This window comes from Carcharhinus amblyrhynchos, chromosome 8 (assembly GCF_965287045.1).
Source record: "Carcharhinus amblyrhynchos chromosome 8, sCarAmb.v2.hapA, whole genome shotgun sequence".
Lineage (NCBI taxonomy): Eukaryota > Metazoa > Chordata > Chondrichthyes > Carcharhiniformes > Carcharhinidae > Carcharhinus > Carcharhinus amblyrhynchos.
Genome location: NC_137331.1, coordinates 56,327,880 through 56,349,311, shown reverse-complemented (window position 1 = coordinate 56,349,311; position 21,432 = coordinate 56,327,880). Strand labels below are relative to the sequence as shown.

The 21,432-nt window shown below is 42.5% G+C and overlaps 1 protein-coding gene across 1 annotated transcript in view; it reads right to left on the bottom strand.

Annotated features, from left to right (window-relative positions):
* Positions 1 to 21,432, bottom strand: part of prdm14 (PR domain containing 14) — a 29,479-nt gene that overhangs the window by 5,109 nt on the left and 2,938 nt on the right. The window contains exons 7-8 of the mRNA XM_080194884.1: positions 20,005 to 20,106; positions 18,897 to 19,119 (exon numbers count right to left, since the gene is read on the bottom strand). Coding sequence (XP_080051010.1) covers positions 18,897 to 19,119; positions 20,005 to 20,106 — 325 coding nt within the window. The remainder of the gene's footprint in view (positions 1 to 18,896; positions 19,120 to 20,004; positions 20,107 to 21,432) is intronic.

Below are 21,432 nucleotides of genomic sequence, written 5' to 3'. Positions count from 1 at the left end.
TCTTCTCTACTTGTGTCGACACCTTCAGAGACTTGTGCACCTGCACTCCCAGGTCCCTCTGTATCTCTATACTCTTAATCGATCTACCTTTTATCACGTAGCTCCTCCCTGCATTATTCCTTCCAAAATGCATCACCTCGCATTTGTCAAGATTAAATTCCATCTGCCATCTATCTGCCCAATATACCAACCTATCTATATCCTGCTGTGTCACCTGACAGTCCTCCTCGGTATCTGCCAATCCTGCCATCTTGGTGTCATCCGCAAACTTGCTGATCACACCACGTACGCCCTCTTCCAAGTCGTTTATATATACTACAAAGAGGAGAGGTCCCAGTACTGAGCCCTGCGGCACACCACTGGTGACTGGCCTCCAGCCAGAAAAGGTCCCCTCGACAACTACTCTCTGTCTCCTATTGCCCAGCCAGTTCTCAATCCACCTAGCTACCTGTCCTTGTATCCCATGTGCCTTAACCTTTTCTACCAGCCTACCGTGAGGGACTTTGTCAAACGCCTTACTGAAATCCATATAGATGACATCAACGGCTCGCCCATCATCAACCGGTTTTGTCACCTCCTCGAAGAATTCTATCAGATTCGTAAGGCAAGACCTCCCCCGAACAAAGCCATGTTGCGTATCCCTAATCAGATCGCAACGCTCCAAATGCTCACACATCCTATCCCTAAGAATTTTTTCCAATAATTTTCCCACCACCGATGTCAAACTCACTGGTCTATAATTACCAGGGTTATCCCTTTTTAAACAGCGGTACCACATTAGCTACCCTCCAGTCTTCTGGGACCTCACCTGTGTCCAAAGAAGAGACAAAGATTTGCGTCAGAGGCCCAGCAATTTCATCTTTCACCTCCCTAAGCAGCCTGGGATAAATACCATCAGGCCCTGGAGCTTTATCCATTTCTATACTACCTAAAAACTTCCTCCCTCGTAATGGATATTTCCTTCCACTGATCTACAGCTCCCTCCAAGACATTACACGACACCGATCCCCTCTCCTTCGTGAATACCGACGCAAAGTATTCATTCAGGATCTCCCCCATTCCCTCAGTCTCAATACATAGCTCCCCTCCTTTGTCCCTAAGAGGACTAATTTTCCCTCTAACCACTCTCTTGCTCCTAATATAAGAGTAAAATGCTTTTGGATTTTCCTTAATCCTATCAGCCAAAGACATTTCAGGTCCTCTTTTTGCCCTTCTAACTCCCCTTTTTAGCTCCCTCCTACTCTCTCTATATTCCTCCAGCGCACTCTCCATTCCCAGTTGTTTCGACCTAACATATGCCTCCCTCTTCTTCCTGACCAAGTCTTCGATACCCCCTGTAATCCACCGCTCTCTAATCCTGCCTTTCCCATCCTTCCTCTTTACCGGCACATGCCTTTTCCTGCAACATTATCAGTTTGCCCTTGAAAGTCTCCTACTTACCAACTGTGGACTTGCTAGCTAACAACCCCTCCCAATCAGTGTCCTTCAGCTCCCTCCTAATCCGGCTATAGCTCGCCTTCCCCCAGTTCAGCACCCTCCCCTTTGGACGGCACTCATCCCTTTCTATTTTTATCCTAAAGTAGACGGACTTGTGGTCACTATTAGCCACATGTTCGCCTACCTCAACCTCTGCCACCTGCCCCGGCTCATTTCCCAACACTAAATCCAGTATAGCCCCCTCCCTAGTCGGGCTAGTTACGTACTGCTCCAGGGACCCTTCCAACACACATTTTACAAACTCCTCCCCATCTGTACCCCCAGCTCTACGCACCTTCCAATCCACTCCAAGAAGATTAAAGTCACCCACTACAACCACCTTATTCTTTCTGCACCTATCTAAAATGCCTCTGCAAATACCTTCCTCCACTGACCTCGGGCTGTTGGGTGGCCTATAGTATACCCCTAGCATCGTAATCTCTCCCTTTTTATTCCTCAACTCCACCCACAGCAACTCAATCCCTAACTCCTCCATATTGTCCTCCCTCTGCACTGCTGTGATGTGCTCCTTTACTAACAATGCCACCCCACCACCTCTCCTCAACCCTCCTCTGTCACACCTAAAACACTTATACCCAGGAACATTCAGTTGCCAGTCCTGACCTTCACGTAACCACGTCTCCGTTACTGCCACCACATCTAACTTCCTCACAAACATCAAGGCCCTAAGCTCATCCGTCTTACCCGTCACACTCCTTGCATTGAAACAGACGCAGTCCAACCCACCAGTGCCACTCAGAACCTCCTTCTCCCTGATAATTTTCCTTTCAACCAAATCTACCCTATTACCCAACTCACTCCTGACCCCAGTGTCTAATGAGCTATCAGTCTCATCCCCACCCCACCCCCCATTAGTTTAAACCCTGCCTAAACACTCCAGCTAACCTCCCTGCTAAGACATTTGTCCCTCTCCCATTCAAATTTTCCCCATCCCCCCTGTACAGGTGCCCTTCTCTCACAAATACCTCCCAGTGATCTACAAAAGTAAAGCCCTCTACCTTGCACCAATCCCTCAGCCATGCATTCAGCTGCATGATCTCGTTATTCCTAGCCCTGCTGGTACTAGGCAGCAGCCCAGAGAATGCCACCCTGGAGGTCCTGCTCTTCAGTTTGGACCCCAACTCCCTAAATTACCTATGTACATCTGCCCTATTCCACCTTCCTACGTCCCTCTCCCCTACGTGTATTATTACCTCCGCCTGGGTCCCCTCCCCTTTCAAAATTCCCTCTATCCTTTCCGTTATGTCCTGTACCCCTGTTCCAGGGAGGCAGACCACCATCCTGGAGTCACGCTTCTGCCCACAGAACCTCCTGTCACTTCCTTTGACCCTCCCATCCCCCACCACTATCACATTGCCAGCCCCCTTCTGTCCCCTGAGTCATTCTGGCCCTCCTGTCTATCCTTTTGTGCCCCTGTTGATGAACATTTTCCTATGGGGAATTCTGAAAATCATGTATATGCCTTGCAAGCGATAATCGGATATTGACGCTTGAAATGTTTTGCAGCAGCCTCACCATTCATCTTGGTTTTTAGCACAATTGTTTAGAGCACATTGTAGGAGAGAACATCACAATCAAACAATCTATATTAGTCCCTTTCTATTTAAAGAAATGCTGCTCATGGTTTTCACGTAGGTCTCTAATATTTTCACCCTGTGCTTTTGATATGGGTGTTTCATGTTAGCACAAGTTTAGTTAGTAATAACAAATTCAAAATGTAAAATCCAGATAAGAAAAATATACTACGCAAGGACATAAACATCTCAGCTCAACTCTGCTGGCAGAATCACGGTGAAAGACACTGGTGATTTTCTAGCTGTTCTGGAGTATCCTGAGTCAAGATAGGGTGACTTCATTAGATGTCTTTCCACTTTGGTTGTAGATGGATAGGAGAGGAAAGGTAGTGCTGACCTCTGTTCATGCCATCACCAACACTACCAGCCAGAAAGAATTTTTAATACCTCGCCTCATTTTCAGGGCAGTGAAACGAAATAAAAATGGGACGATTTTAATGCAAATCAAGCCATGGTCCCTTTCATTTCTCTTTGCTATATATATGTGGCTGACATTTTGCACTGCACAGTCCCTTTAAGATTGCAGTGTATTCATGAACTGTAACGGGAACATTGGTCGTATGCTTGTTTGTTCCCTGTTGGCAATCCGGGATGTGTCAATGTCTAAGTCACTGGGTGCTGAAAGGTTGTGGAGAGAGGGGAATTCCCTCACTCACCCTGCCCCCTCTGAGGTCAGGAGTCATGTTTATTCTTTATTCTTTCCTGGGACGTGAGCATTGCTAGCAAGAACAACCCCTAATTGCTCTTGCAGTTAAGAGTTAACCACATTGCTGTGGGTCTGGAGTCACATGTAAGCTAGACCAGATAAGGTTGACAATGTCCATCAGGGAAGAAAATTTAATGACATTTACAACAATCATTTCATGGTCTTCATTGGACTTTTATTGAACCTGATGGGATTTAAACCTGGATTCCCAGAGCATACCCTGGTGTTCTGGATTACTAGTCTAGTGACAATACCACTATGCTATTGTGCACCTGTTTACTTGGTAAGGTGAACAAAACCTCCACCTTGACCAATACCTAAATAAATTGTTTGAAGATAAACCTGGTCCCACCAGAAATCTACTTTGGTTCAAAAGAATACCAAAATTGGTGTACAACTGACAGATTTGAAAAAGAGCTGGCAAACCTACATCTGAAACTATAGGCATTCCTATCTGAAGACATTAGTGAGAGAAATGAATTATCTTACTTGCCTGCAAAAATTTTGTACAGCCCCAATATTGTGTTTCGTCATCCAGATCATGAGATCACTAATGCAATTCATGTGCTGAACTACATTAATTGATATTAACCAGACGGCATTTGCTGTCTTACAAAACATTTGTCCTTATAATTGAAAAAATGAGGCAGAAGACTCCCTGCTCTTGATGCCTATTCAGTAGTGGAAAGTGTGTGTTTGTAGATGTCAGCTAGATTGGGTGTAGCTCATCTGTAATGTTCTTCATAGCTGAGTAGCCTGCCAATACTTTGTGTGAAAACTCACAAATCAAGAACAGCAACTTAAACAAGTTGCAGCACGACAGTGGCTGCTGCTGCTGCATCTCACCATAAGGCAAAGCAAGGTAACAGGAGCTGTGTGGGGGGGGGGGGAGCTGCAGGAGAAAGAGATCAATTAAGGGAAGGAAAAATTATTATTTGCAGATGCATTCAAGCTGCTCATTGTAGGATTAAGTTTGATTGACAGCTGCGATGGAGTACAGGAATAAGGAGGTTCTTTTCCAATGTGAAGGGGTAAAGATTCGTAGTGTTATTCCAAGGTACTGTGAGGTGCTTCCACCTCTATTTAGTGCTGCTGGCTACAAACTGGAACATAGAATCATAGAATGGTTACAGCACAGAAAGAGGCCATTCAGCCAGCTTTCTTTGCAGGAGATATCCAGCTAGTTGCCTTTCCCTCTAGCTTTGTAGATTTTGTCTCTTCAGCAACTGGATTGCTTATTCAACTCCCTTATGAAATCCATGATTGAATCTTCCTCCATCTGTCAAGCAGTGCATTCCAAATCCTCAGCACTCACTATATCAAATAAGTTATGCCACATCCTGCTACTGGTTCTTTTGCCAATCACCTTAAATCAGTGTTCTCTAATTCTTGATTCTTCTACCGCTGGGAATAGTTTCTCCCTGTCTACTCTGTTTAGATCATTTTCAACACCTCTATCAAATCTCCTCTTCTCAGAGAACAGCCCCAGCTTCTCCTAGCTATCCATGTAACCCATCCCTCAAACCATTTTTCCACCCTCCCTAAAGCCTTTATATCCTTCCTAAAGTACAGTGTCAGTGTTTTATAAAGGTTCGTCAGAAGTGCTCTCAGGAACACATTTCAGTGAGGAGCTGAAGGAAATCAGTAATAGCAGAAAATTGGTTTTGGGGAAATTGATGGGATTGAATATGCAGACCAACACACCATCTACCTTCTTCACTACATCTCTAGGTCCTGATAATCTTCACTCCAGAATAGCTAAGGAAGTGGCCCTGGAAATAATAGATCCATTGGTGGTTATTTTCCAAAATTCTTTGGACTCTGGGCTGGTTCCTACAGATTGGAGGGTAGCTAATGTAAGCCTGCAGTTCAAAAAGGGAGACAGAGAGAAATCAGGGAACTTTAGACCAGTGAGCCTAATATCAGTACTGGGGAAATTGTTAGAATCCATCATCAAGGATTTCATAACTCAGCATTTGGAAGCAGTGGTATAATCAGACAAAGTCAGCATGGATTTACAGAAGGGAAATCATGCTAAACAAGTCTATTGGAATTCCCTTGAGGATGTAACTGGTAAAGTTGACCAAGGAGAACCAGTGGATGTGGTTTATTTAGACTTTCAGAAGGCTTTTGACAAGGTGTCACATAACAATCGTGAGACAGAGTACAGGAATTAAACAGAGAATCTAGTGAACCGGTGCGATGACAATTTCTCCCTTAATGGCAACAAAACAAAGAGGATTGTTGTCAACTTCAGGAAGTGTAATGGAGAACATGCCCCTATCTACATCAATGGGGATGAAGTAGAAATGGTCAAAAGCTTCAGGTTTTTAAGTGTTCAGATCACCAACCACCAGTCCTGGTCACCCCATGCCAATACTATAGGTAAGAAAGCCCACAAATGCCTCTACTTTCTCAGAAGACTAAGGAGAATTGGCATGCCACCTATGACTCGCACCAACCTTTACTGATGCACCATAGAAAGCATTCTTTCTGGTTGTATTACAGCTTGGTATCCTCCTGCTCTGCCCACAATGGCAAAAAACTACGAAAGATCGTAAACGTAGCTCAATCCATCACACAAACCAACCTTCCATCCACTGACTCTGTCTACACTTCCCGCTGCCTCATCAAAGCAGCCAGCTTTTCCCATTGGGAAAAAGATACAAAAGTCTAAGGTCACATACCAGCAGAGTCAAGAACAGCTTCTTCCCTACTGCCATCAGACTTTTGTATGGACCTACCTCGCATTAAATTGATCTTTCTCTACATCCTAGCTATGACTATAACACTACATTCTCCACTCTCTTGTTTCCTTCTCTATGAACAGTATGCTTTTCTGTATAGCATGCAAGAAACAATACTTTTTCACTCTATACTAATACATGTGACAATCATAAGTCAAGTCAAATCAAATCAGACTACTATGTAAAGTTGAAGCACGTGGGTAAAGCACATGCAGTAATGTCTTGAGTTGAATAGAAAGTTGGTTAGCAGATAGGAAGCAAAACGTTGGCAGAAATGCGTCTTTTTCTAATTGACAGCCAGTGACTAGTATGGTTCCACAGGGATCTGTGTTGGGACCCCAACTGCTTGCATTATATATTAAAGAGCTGGAAGAGGGAACTGAATGTATTGTCTCCAAATTTGCAGATGATACAAAGTTGGGTGGGAGGGTAAGCTGTGAGGAGGATACAGAGATGCTTCACTGTGATTTGGACAGGCTGAGTGTGCGGGCATATCCATGAAAAATGAGATATAATGTGAATAACTGTGAGGTTATCCACTTTGGTAGCAATAATAAGAAGACAGAATATTACTTGAATGGGTGTAAATTGAGAGAGGTGGATATTCAGCAAGATCTAGGTGTCGTCGTACTTTCAGTCACTGAAAGTAAGCACACAGGTACAGCAGGCTGTAAAGAAAGCAAATGATATGTTGGCCAGCATAGTGAGAGGATTTGAGTATAGGAATAGGGATGTTTTGCTGCAATTTTTTATAGGGCATTAATGAGATCACACCTGAAGGATGATTTGTAATTTTGGTGTCCTTATATGAGAAAGGATATCCTTGCTGTAGAGGGAGAACAGCAAAGGTTTACCAGGCCGATTCCTGGAATGGTAGGTCTGTCATATGGGGAGAGATTAAGTTGGTTAGGATTATATTCATTGGAGTTTAGAAGAGTGAGAGGGGATCTCATCAAAACTTATAAAATTTTAACAGGATTAGACAAGGTAGATTCAAAAAGAATAGCCGTGATTCTCCCAAAAGTGCTGAATTGGCAGGAAAACTGTTCTAAATCCTGACTGTTCTGTGGAACTGATCTACTTCAGATCAGCCATGATCTTATTGAATGGCGGGGCAGGCTCGAAGGGCTAGATGGCCTACTCCTGCTCCTATTTCTTATGTTCTTATGTCAGTTCAGCTTCTCACCTGAGTGTCTTTGCTCTTTGAACTGCAAAGTTCCAAGTAAATATCATTAAAAATCGAGCGATTGAGCTGGCCAGCATGGGACCCCTGCAGTGTTGCCCCTCCAGCGCCCCACGACCCTACCTCACAACAAGTCCCAGGCCAGCCCTGACCATCCCCCCACCACCCCCCCCCCCCACCCCCCGACACACATAGAGCGCCACGATGCATAGCCCACCTCCCCTCAAGAGTGGTAATTCCCCTCCACCCCCTCACCCTCGCAGATGCCACCCCCCCCCCCCCCCCCCCCCCCGCACTGACTCCCCCAGGGTCAGACCCCTTCAGGAGGCAGGCCACGCCCCCTGGCAGACCACCCCTCCAAGCCCACGTCAATCTCTGCCCTCCCTCCATCCCAGGCCGATCCTGTTTGCAGAGTGGCAGCGGGAACCCCCACCCCCACTGACTGCCCCTAGGCCCCACCCTCTTGCCTGATGCCTGGTGGGCAGTGCCAAGGTGTCCCCTAGGCATGGGCACTTTGCCTCTTGGGGCCTGCTCATGCCCAGGGGGCACCGACCCCCCTGCCACCTGGATCCTGGGGGTCCCCAATTTACCCCCCTTCATTCCGATGGGGTCTCCTGCTAGTTCCCCGAACATGGAGAGCTAGTCTGAACCCTGCCAGAATGAAGTATTCCTGGCGCAGATTCGATCGGCACCTGATAATGATCTGCTAAACATATTTAAAATACATTTTTAAAAGATTCAAATGACTTATCTGCCGTCCCGCCGGTTTTCAGCATGGTCTGATTGGCGACTGTTCGCCAGTTCTAGGAGATGCTCATGCATTCCGGGCATATGCACAAATCCCAGTACAAGGCCAGTGACATGCATCTCCCACCTCGACCCACCAGAACAGTTGCGGGTCACAATGGGAGAATTGTGGCCAATGTTCCCCATGGTGGGGGAGTCCAGAACTAGGGGTCATGGTTTGAGGATAAGGGGTAACCCTTTTAGAGCTGTGGTGAGGAGAAATTTCTTCATCTAGTGGGTAGTGTATGTGTGGAATTCACTACCACAGAATGTAGTTGAGGCCAAAACATTGTCTGATTTCAAGAAGAAATTAAATAAAGCACTAAGGGCTAAAAGGGTGAAGGGAAATGGGGGAAAGGGGGTTCAGGATATTGAATTTGATGATCAGCCATGATCAAAATGAATGGCAGAGCAGGCTCGAGAGGCCTAACAGCCTATTCCTGCTTCTAGTTCCTATGTTTCTATGTAAACCTCTTTTCAAATGTGGATGTGGGATAGAGTTGGACACCTTGGCCCCAGAACCAGATCTTATACAGCCATGCGATGGGCAAGTGTTAAAGTGGGCTCATTAAAGGGTCCATATCAGATCTCTGGGACTTTGTCCCAATTGTAATTAGAGCAGTTAGGCCCTCTAGCTTCAACTCAGTTCCCACAGCCCTTTATACCTCCCATACCAACTCCATGATGAAGATTTTCCAGTCCCGCCAATGATGGGCATTGTCATGGGCAAGACAGGAAAATTTGGAGAGCCACCAAAACTTTTGTCCTACTGTTGGCAGGGCTGGAAAATTCTGCCCAATAGCAATTCATTGTCCTTTCATTCCCATTCACCCAGTATGCATTTTGTATATAATCAATGATACATATAATAACAACAATAGCAAGTGTGGAACTGAAAAGAAAACACCTATTCAAATATGTTCTTTGAAAAAAACTGTTGTTTATGATGCCATAAAAGGGTCCATCAGGCTGATCATTAAAGTAGAAGTAACAAAGGATTAAACATTCACACCTTTTAAATGTATGCAAATTAACATGGAGACATTGACAGAAAAGATCACAGAAATAAACTCTAACCACTTAAAGATGTCAGTCAAGCAGAGTCAACAACTCAATTCACTTGTCGAAACAGATCCCCTGTTGACTTAATGATTTTAGTGGTCTCAACTCAACCTAGCATGCAATTTTTCCTGAGTAGTTCCACACTTGCCATTGTTTGCCCATATCCAATGAGTGATATAATTAATGCACACTGGGCATGGGTTGACATGGAGAGTTTGGAGGGTCAGGAGTGACTGAGGATTATGGGTAAGACCTTTAAATTTCACCTATCAAACAATTCCAATTCCAACTCTGGTCCAGGAGCCTCTGAGAAACCATAAACCCACGATGAAGCTGGTCTGACTCCACAAGAACCATGGGGTTGGGGCAGCAGAAATTGCTAGAAATGCTTACCCTACAATGGACCTGGTTAGTTCAGGAGTGCATGTTGTGGGCTCACTCCCTGACCCCTTTTCCACACTGGCAAAAATTTCCAGTGCCAGGAACAGATCTGGGAGTCCCAGAAATGGCTCTCTACCTGCCATTCTTACATAGCTCCAGAGTCATCCCAACTTCACAAAAGTCTGACCCTCTGCTATATACATGAAGTTCAGGATTTCATATACCTCAGTTTCCCTGCTCCTGCATCCCCTTCAGAATTATATTCTTTATTTTATATAAATATAAATATATCACCCCTACCAAAATATAACACTTTACTCCACTCTGCATTAAATCTATCTGCTATATGCCTACCTATTACCCCTTGAAATCTAAGACTATCTTCCTCACAGTTCACAATGTTTCCAAGTTTTGCCTCTCTCTTTGCAGGTGTTGGCATTGTACCCTGTACACCCAAGCCTAGATTAATGAAAATCAAGAAAAACAATTTCCTAACCTCAACCATTTGGGAACCTGCCTGTAAACTTTCCAAGACTCAAAAACAACTGTTCACCACTATTCTGTTTCCTGCTACACAACCAATTTTGTATTGACACTGCCACTGCTCCTTTTATTCCATGGACTTCAGTTCTGCAGACAAAGCTGAAATGTGACAGTTTATCAAATGCCTTTTGGAAGCCCATATACACCATATCAAATGTAACACCTTCATCAGCCCTCTCTGTTACTTCATTAGAAAATCCAAATCAAATTAGTTGAAAACAGATTTTACGGCCTCGTCTCAAAGCTATAAAATCCCACTCGAGGTCAACGGACCTTTCTATGGTTCGCCCCTTGCCCGCTCCGATTCCCATGGTGGGCAGGGCAGTAAAATTCCTGCCTTTGCCTCCAACAAGTCTGCGCTGGCTTCCCCTAATTATTACAAATATGTACAAGTGACTGTTAATTTTTTGTCCTGGATTATCATTTCTGAAAGTTTTCCCACTATTGGGTTAAACTAGTTGGCCTTTCATAACTTGGTTTATCCTTCTGTCTGTCACAGCTGCACTTTTCCAGTTTCTCTGGCACTTCCCACTCATCCTAATCTCCAAGCGAAAACTTTGCCTACAGTGCTGCAGCCTGTAGTCAGAACAACTGCAGCTTTCTCCAAGCACATAACACTCTGAGCCACTTCTGCAAATTTGCATGAATCCAATGTGATTTAATGTAAACTGATGCAGCAGCTCAGTTGGCTGGGAGGAAAGAAAAGAAGATCGGGGGAGTCTACTACTGCATTGACCAAACAAACGCAACAAGAAACACATTGAGTGCTAAGAGTAGAGATGGAACAAAATACATTGCACATGGGCTCAGAATACTGCCCTTCACTCATCTCCTAGCAAAAGAGAGAAACAAACATCAGAAAGATGTGAAGATATAAGCTCCTGTGTGATGAGTTCTAAGTAAAAATTGCAATGATTTTCCAATTTTATAACAATTTTCCCAATGGAGACTTGGAAATAATGCTATTATAGAAATTTGTCCTGGTGTATTTCATTCAGGTGCCACCTTCTTGTCCTATCTCTATTGTATTCCCAGAACAGCAGTTACGCTAATTACGGGTTCCCAGGATAGAAATACAAGATGAATGAAGTGCAAAAAGGGAGGGTTAACAGTAACAAGTGTACTTAGAAAGGTGTGAATCTGCAGAGATTTCAAGGACAAAATACCATGAAGATGTCGATAATGTGGAGGAGGAAGTGGAAATAGCTGACATTTGCAGGAATATTAAATTACTGTAAAGCGGGGAATGTTTTTCAAAAAATCGTGACAGGAAAGTTAAAAAAACTTTGTTAGGAATTAAAATATATCTTAACAAATAAGCTTTTATTAAGCTACATTTGTATTTAGTTTTGTTCTTCAAGTTAACTTGTGTTTAAAGGTAAAATTTATGAGGAGTTTCCAATTTGCAGAACCAGATATGTATTTACAAAGGTGACATATTTGTACTTTGTGGGAGGCTGGGGGGTGGGGTGGGGTGGGGGTGGGGTGGGAGCAGGGTGCGGCGGGATCATTCAAGAGCACTGCCCTTCATTCAAAAGGAAAGTAAGAGACAAACATCAACTTCTGCAGGTGGACCATAAACTCAAATGAAAAACACTTTTTTGTCTACCTGAAACCTGCTTTGTCTTTCAGGACAAGGACTGAGTGTTGCCAGCTGGCAAATTCCAAGGTCCAGCAATGCTGAGGGATGCACTCCAGAGTGCCACATACTGGATTAAAAGAAGTTGAACTGTTCTGCACTTGACATAACAGTTCAAATCTGGCATTACATAACGTACTTAAACCAGTCTAGAACAAGCCAGCACTTAAAAATTGAGGGTTCAACATGATGTGGAAATGGGATATTTCAAAAGCGGGGTGAATTTTTTAAAGTGAATTATTTGTTGGTAATAGAGTGAAAACTTTTCACATGACATTCATTTCTTGAGATCAAAAAGTTGATCAATTTATTCTTACTTAATCTTTATCTTAAGGACATTAAGGTGAGGAATGGTAAACACTGAGAGAAATGCAATACTGACCCAATTTCAACTAATCTAAAAATGCAGCACATATAATGCAGTAAAATGGCCCAAAGGAGTTTCTCAAAGGAGCATTATTAAACAAAATCTAATACTGAGCCATCTAAAGAGACATTGGTACAGATGACCAAAAACTTGGTCAAAGAGGTAGGTTTTAAGGAGCATCTTTAAGAAGGCAAGAGATATAAAGAGCTTTAGAAAGGGAATTCAAGAACTTACAGTCTGGGGAGCTGCCAATGGTAAAGCTATAAAAAACAGGAATGAAAAGCAGACCAGAATTGGAGGAGTATCAAGATCTTAGAGTTTAGATTGCAGGACTAGAGGCACTCAGTTATTTCAGCTATTCTGTCAGTATCAAGCAATCCCAGGAACAGTATAGTACAGAGTAAAGCACCCAATGCTTTGCTAAATCCCAATCACAAAAGATAACCTTTCATTAAAAATGTAATGTCTTCCACAACAGTCTCACTTTGAGATTGTTAGTTTAGTGTAACATTAATTTGATGTAACATTCAGGACAATTTTGTGTTGTGTGTCATTAGAAGCTGAATTAAGATCGACTAAACTGGTTTCACTTCTGCTGTTTCATCCATTCACTCTGTGCTGAATTTAAACCCTCCACTGCAAATATATCATTTCTTATACATGAAGACCAAAACTGTACACAGTATTCCAGGTGTGCTCTCAACAAAACCTGGTATAACTTTAGCAAGACTTATTTAATCTTCTACTCCAACCCTGGCAATAAAGCAAACATGCCATTTGCTTTCCCAATTGCTTAATGTGTACCTGCAAGCTAAGTCTGTGTGTTCCTCAGTTTATTATACCCAAGTGTCTCTGAACATCAAGTTTCATGCCTTTAAAAATGTTCTGCTTTTCTATTCTCATGAGCAAAGTCAATACTCTCACATTTCCCCCATAATATTTCATTGTTGTTCCCTGATTGAACCTACCCATATCTCTTTATAGCCTCTGTGTCCTCCTCATAGCTTACATACCCTTTGTATCTTTAGCAAGCTTAAATACATTTATCTTTCATCTCTTCGTCTGAGTCATTAATATAGATTGTAAATAACTGAGGCCCAACACAGATCACTGCAGCACTCCTTTAGTCACATCCTACCAACTTGAAAGTACCCAAATAAGCACTAATCTCTGCTCCTTGTCCATTAACCAATCCTCTATCCTTGCTAATACATCACCCCCATCTCCTTGAGCTCTCATCTCATATATTAATCTCATTTGTGATATCTTTGCAAAATGTCTTTTGGAAATCTAAGTTTTTAGCAACTGGTTCCCTTTTATTTACTCTATTAGTTAGATCCTCAAATTTGTCAAATGGTAATTATTTTCGGTAAAGCAAATTAACTTGTTCCAGTCATACTATGCTTTAAGTGCATTGTTAAGACTTCTTCAATAATAGATTTCAGCACTTTCCTAATGACTGAAGCAGGCTAATTGGCAAGTGGTTCCTATTTTCTCTCTCCCTCCTTTCTTGAATAGCAGTGTTACATTTGCTAACTTCCAGCCTGCTGGTAATTCTCCAAAATTTATGCAATCTGGGAAAATCATAGCCAGCACTTACAATCTCGACAGCATTCTCTCTCAGAATGCTGGAATGTAGGCCATCAGGTCCTGGGGATATGTCAGGTTTGTTTCCCTCAAATTTCTCCAGCATTTTTCTTTGCTAATATTAATGACTTTAATTTGCTCACTCTCATTAGCCCTTGGATTACCCTCTGCTTCTGTTATGTAAATTAAGACAGACACAAAGGGCTCGGCTCTCCAATCGCGATGCACTAGTTCTTTGGCACATCGGGTTGAGAGATGCGCGTGTTGACCACTTTGCAGGATTCATGCGTGCATTCCTGATACCTGCCCCTCTCCCACCACCAAAGAGCAGGTGCTGTCGAGACCATGCTGGAATCTAGTGGGAAGACCAGGTAAGTGATTGTAATCTATTTTTTATGTCATTTAAATGTTATTATCAGGCCCAGGACTGAATTCTCCGGGCCCACAGGCATCTCCCACCCAGCCAGGAGTAGTTCACTCCGGTGAGGTTTAAAGTAGCTCCCCCCACATTCAGAGAACTAGCAGGACACCCAGCTGGAGTGAAGGGGGGCAATCGAGGTCTCCCCAAAGATCTACGGTGGGGGGAGTGCCCCTTTGGCATAGGCAGTGCCAGTCTGTACTGAAGGGGCATTGCCCAAGAGGCAAAGTTCCTATGCCCAGGAGGCATCGGGCAGTGCCAAGGTGGTAGGACAGTGCCTAGGGCAATCAGCAGGGGTGGGAGGTCCCACTGCCACTCTGCATTGGGATTTGGTTGTGGCTGGAGTCGGCCAGCGATCAGGGTGGGCTGGGGGAGTGGGGTTCTGCCAGGGTGGGAGCAGAAGCGATCGAGCTGGCCAGCAAACAGGAGGATGTCTATCAAGGCCATGCATGTGCAGAGGCCCGGAACTGTCAAATGCCAATGTGAATAGGCCCCGCCCACCCAAGCTTTTAATTATATTCTCAATTGTGACCTCTGCATTGCAGAGTGTGGGAGATTCGAGTTTGAACTCCCATAGAAAGAAAACATCATGAATTACACCATTTTTCCTGCCAATTCAACATTTAGAATTTTTTGGGAGAATCGGACCCAAGATATTTGTTCAATGCTTCTGCCATTTCCTCATTCCCCATGATAATTTTTCTGCCTTCTTCTACAGGATGAATGTTTACTTTAGTTGCTCTGACGTGTACCTGTAAAAGCTGTTGTGATCTGTTTTTATATTCCTGGCTAGTTTGCTCTAATTTTCTACTTTTTTCCCTTTTAATCAATATTTTGATGGCCTTTATTGGTTTCTAAAACAGTCCTAATCCTCAGACTTGCAACATTATAAATCTCTTCTTTTAACTGAATACTATTCTTAATCTCTTCATTAGCCATGGATGGATCTTCCTCGCTGAGTTTTCATTTTTCAATGGAACATAATTTTGTTGAACATTTTGAATTGTTTCATTAAATGTTTCCCACTGCATACTTACCTTTTACCTAATCAACCTTAGCCAGCTCTCGACTCGTACCGATGCAATTGGCTTAAATAAACATTTAACGTTTGTGATTGGAATGTGTTGTTTTTCATTTTTAAGTGGAATTCAATTGTATTATGATCACTATTTCCTAGTGGATCTTTTAGTATGGCATTATTAATTAACTTTGCCTCATTGAATAATACAAGATCTAAAAACCATCACAGAAGCATCCTGACAACTCATCTTGATGATATTCACACATCAGCAGATTTATTTTTGAGTTATTAACATTACTACATTTGCCCAAATTTATAAAACTGCAAAAATCAGGTTGAACTGGCCCCTTGTGCAGATGCACCTTGTGCCAGCAGCTTAAAAGCTAGCTGTGCCAAGCTGTGTATCAGAAATCCTGCTCACTAGATTAAATAGACTACTGGTACACAGGAAGTTTGCAGTCTACGTTGACCTAGGGAGTATGATACAATAGTTATAAAAGGACCACAGCTTGCCATTAAAACATGACAGAAAAGTAGAATAATTCGTATCACTCTCTTCTGAGACAGGAAGCCTTCAAACAGTTATACAGCTCCCTGGTGGCTTAACTCATTAAAGCATTGAGTAGCTGAATCACAGAGAACAGGAAAGTCCCAGATGCAATCCTCAATCTGTGATGTCTTAGTTGATCTCAAACGAGGTGGCAATAGTAATGCTTCCCATTTGGCCAGAAGGCCCTTCAGTGAGGGAGGAGGAAATCATCCGGAGGGAGCTCACTCCCCGTCACTAACCAAAGACAAGAGCACTTTTGAAGACATGAGCAGTGGACAGGATTGGTTTCAAACATAATAATTCATCCCTGTTCAAATAGGCAATTGAAACTCATCAAGTATTAAAAACTGAAAGAGATTTTCAATTGTTAAAAATCGGGTGGGCTTCAAACAGAAAGAAGAAGGAAAGAGAATAAAACCAACATCTTTTAAAAAACACATCTAGTCTTCTCCAGTCAATTGTGAAGACATTGATTCCGGCTGGGATTCGATTCCGGCTGGGATTCGATTTCAGGAATATCAGCAGTGCCTTGAGTGCCCACAGGAGCAAAAGATATGCAACCTAGACTGCTGAGTGTTGGTGGCTAATCCATCACGAAGGATATCACAACCAAACATAATCTTGTGCTCATCCAATCTTGTCCTCCTTCAAAATCCACACAAACATCAGAACCACTGGGATAGCAATCAAGGGAATAAACTAAGGCTGATTTTCTCCATCCGAGCACAGGTACTCCTGTTGCTCCCCAGATGAGACTAATTAATTTAGAATAAATCAAGAATTGAAACCGTGGGCTTACTGGCCTGAATGACTCAGTGTCTTTACCTGGTATTCAGGGAAGCAACATTTAATATTTTTAATAAAGGCTAGGATTAGTTACTATTCCTCACATGTATAAACTTTTCTTGTTTACTAAGCAGGGTCAAAAATTCATAATTCCCTCCATTATCAACATTTATTGAAGGGTGCAGATACCCCCAGGTTAATAGAGTAGTTGCATTGCAAAAGGTTTGTGTCAATATTAGTGGTTTAGGCTTCATAGACACAAATTGATTGGGTTACTTCAGCCTTGAAGTCACATGAAGAGTACTTAGCCAAGGGTGTGGCATGAGTTCTGAAGAATAGTCCTAAGCCACTCAGGTTTAGCATGTTTGGCAAGTTATAGGACGTTTCCTAGCAATAAATTGGACCACTTGATAACTTTTAACATTTAGTTTTTTTTGTTTTTAATACCAGTAGGGAGCCAATGGGCACATCAACTCTCCTAATATTAAAATTGAACTAGCATTCTGAAACCAGGAAGTGAAGTTCTGCATTTGTGAGAATATAAGCATTAACCTCCAGTCTCACTGTAACTAACTCAGTCTGCTGATTTTGCAATTTATTCAGTGAAAGTAACACTTGTACCCGTAGGATTTTGTTTGAGAATGTTTTGTTACTGCAAAATAAATATAGGTCACTATTTACTTTGGGTTTAAACAAGGGTAAGGGTAAGGAAGATTACACAGACATTGATCTTCCGCCTGCGTACAATAAAAGAATTAAATGACTTTCACAAGTTGCAAAGCATGGCTTTCACAAGTTGTAATGCATGAGGAATTAATCAGGCCACACTTGGGAAGAGGCAACAATTGTAGAAGTGAAAAGTATTTGCATAGAGCATTTTGTTCATTAATATTGTACAATTATTTGTTTCTAAACCTGTAAGTAGCTTCAGTTAATTACTGTGCAGAGTTCTCACAAATCTATATATATTTCATCAAAAAATAGCTGCTGCAGTTTCACTGAGTTTTGCTGAAGCAAACATACTTGACATTTTTCCAGCTGATCTCTACAAAGGTGGCAGTGGGGACTTAACAATTGGTCTAAATTAGAGACAGGGAAAAATTTCAACCAAGGTACCTCTGTATCCAATTGTTATCCATTAACACCACAAAACAGGATGGATATCCATTGATGAGCGGATAGGAATCATGCCTGTGATATTCCTTTTGTCAAACAGTTGCCAATAATACCATATTTAATTCTTGGTCTTCACCAGGTAGCATCCTTGATTATTTGAGGGTTGACAAACCATTGCTTATGCCCTGTTTTACTACAGGGCAGGGCAAGAGGTGGGGCCCAAGGCCCCCTCAGACAGAATGCGAATCAAACAAAATACTTGGCATTATTCAGAACCACACAACAGTCATCTAGACAACTGACTGAACTGTGCAGGATGTTGAAAAAGCAACCTATTCCAATACTGACATGCTCTTTATTCAAAAGAAAGTCAAAAATTGAATTATCATTGTCCATTTATCACTCATCAGTTACTGGGTTGTCATTTCCTGAACCCACTATCCAGTTCAAAACTAGATGGTTAATCACTCCAGTGGATTCATTCTGCAGCACAGCCATCACTTTCAGGAAAGAGGAGACACAACAGACAGAAAAATGGTTTGACAGGACTGGGAGATGTGGAGTAAATGATAACTGACAGGTTTCTGACAGCCATATGCATATACATGTAGAGTTAAGCAGTTCAAAAGATACAAACACAAGCGAATAGTATAGGCCATGCACTTTCAAACTGAATTAGTATTTTCCATGCAAAGCAAAGAATAGCAGTGTTATCTTTGTTAAGATATTTGTTTGATTGACAAAGCAAGTGCAGTGAAGCTGGAAAATAAGTATTTATGAATGGGTGAAGCAACCCCTCCACTCCCAGACGGAAAATTGATGATAACTTTCAATCTTAAGTGCCAATAGTTGGTCACTTGTTAGTTCTCATTTGGTGAGCTCAAAGGTGAGTGCAACCAGCTCCCCCACCACCATCTCCCTCTGCTCACTAACCTGTGTGGAGTTGCATCTGATGATACTTGAGTTCATGCGCTTCCACAAAGCTCCTGTCACAGATTGTACAAACAAAACCTTTGTCTTTGGAGTGTGTGCGCCTCACGTGGCTGTCGTGGGCTGCGTGTGAGGCAAAGGCTTTGCCACAATGTCGGCATTTGAAGGGTTTCTCTCCAGAGTGCTGGCGAATATGGGTCCGCAAGATGCTTGAGGCGGTGAAGGCCTACAACCAGGGAAAACAGCAGAAATATATCTGTGATGCTCAGAATAACTATAAAGAAGCCACTTGGCAATTTGAAACTCTTCCCTCTAACTCCCACATTATAGCATCCAGGTGAATTATGTTTTTTTATCTAACTAGCTTCACCTGGTAGTTTATTCCAAATGTTTATCATTCTATGTGTTTACACTGTTGGACAGCCACATCTATACTGTTGGTTCCCAATGCATTGATCTTGCACAGCTAACAGCAGCATCAAAATCTATTTCTAGTATCTACTATGACTAAAGAAACCTGGTAAAATATGGGTCTCTTTGGCTGCTAAATCTAAGACATCCAGTAGGTATATTTTGAATTTGCTGCCACCTTTGTTGAGACTCAGGTGTCAGGAATTCATAGAATCAAAGAACCCCAGAGTGCAGGAGGCATTTGGCCCATCAAGTCTGCACTGACCACAATCCCACCCAGGCCCTATCTCCATAACCCCATGCATTTACCCGAGCTAGTCCCCCTGACACTAAGGGGTGTTTAGCATGGCCAATCCACTTAACCACACATCTTTGGACTGTGAGAGGAAACCAGAGCACCTGGACAAAACTCACGTAGACACGGGGAGAATGTGCAAATTCCACACAGACAGTGACCCAAGATGGGAATTGATTCTGGGTCCCTGGTGCTGTGAGGCAGCAGCACTAACCATTGTGCAACCGTGCCGTCACAAGTTGGCAAAACCTGCACAGCCCTTAACTCAATATAAATGCAGATTTTAAGTAAAGCACTTATTCTTATATTAGTTTTAAATTTGAAGTTAATTGATATAATGTTTATTTGTTCTGTTTTTCCATGTGTTGCCCAATGATAATTGTACAAATGGTCATTTGAACCTACCTTGTTGCAGTAAACACATTTGTACGGCCGCTCTCCTGAGTGAACCCTCATATGTTTATTAAGACTGGAGGACTGTGAGAAGCTCTTCCCACATACGGAGCACTGTTCAACAGAGAGAGTCACATATTGGAAAAAACACTGTAAAACTAACTATCCCACAACTAACTGTACAATGATAATAGCATGTTCACTGTTATGCTTTGCACATATCTACATTGATTACTAATGTCATTTTGAATTGTGTGGAGTGAGGAGCTGGCTATGGGAATGCAGGATAAGTATATGTCGTAGAAATGTTGCAGCTACACTGGAAGTTATTTTGACAGGAGTAGTAGTGCAAATTGGTGCACCAATGCATTCTGGCATTATTTTGCCCCCAGCAATTTTCACATCCTCAGCTGTGTCATCATAATAAGCTACAAACAAAGGTTTGGTGTCTCTCAAAACAAGATGTAGTGGTGTTGTGGTATTGTCATTGAATTGGTATTCCAAGGACCCAGGGTAGTGCTCTGGGTTCAAGTTGTTATGGTTGATTCTTGAAGTGGCCAAGCAAGCCATTCAGCTCTAGAGCAATTAGGATTTGACAATCCCATGAATTAATTAAAAAATGAGGGGACGCTGAGAATTGAAGAGTGTTTTCAAGTAAAAGATATCAAATGCAAAAGTTCTCCTGATAAAAAAGGAAACAGATGAAAAAAGTAGAAAATGATGTCAGTCCTGAGAGAAACGGGATCATATTGAGGGTGGTGCAGTGGCTAGCACAGCTGCCTCACCGGGACCCAGTTTTCCCAGCCTTGGGTCTCTGTCTATGTGGAGTTTCATATTCACCCTGTGTCCGTCTGGGTTTCCTCTGGTTTCTCCCCACTGTCCAAAGATGTGCAGGTTAGGTGGATTGGTCATGCTAAATTATCCCTTAGTGTCTTAAGATGCCTAGGTTAGATGGATTAATCATGGTAAATGTGTTGGGTTACAGGGATAGGGTGGGATAGTGGATGTAAGCAGAGAGATCTTTAGGAGGGACATGCAGACTCAATGGGCTAAATGGCCTCCTTCTGCACAGTAGGAATTTTATGGTTTAGTATTATCCACTGGATATACAGACAAAACTTTTTCTGATTTTCCAAATCTGATGGTCATCATACATGAGGATGTGTGGATGTTAGTGGCTGCTCCAGATGTTTTGGGATGTGGCCCACATCTGTTAAGGTTTGTCTTGCATATCAGGTGCAGAATGATGGAACTGGTGATTTTTTCAGAATTGCATCTCCAATTCATTCACGTGAATAAAATCAAATCGATACAAAATCAAAGTACTGTCCGCTGGAAATCCGAAACAAATCTCATCGATACAATAGTATAATTTCACAATCTGTATTGTTACTAGAAGGTATAAAAAGTACATACACAAATATCTTTCATTTATATGTT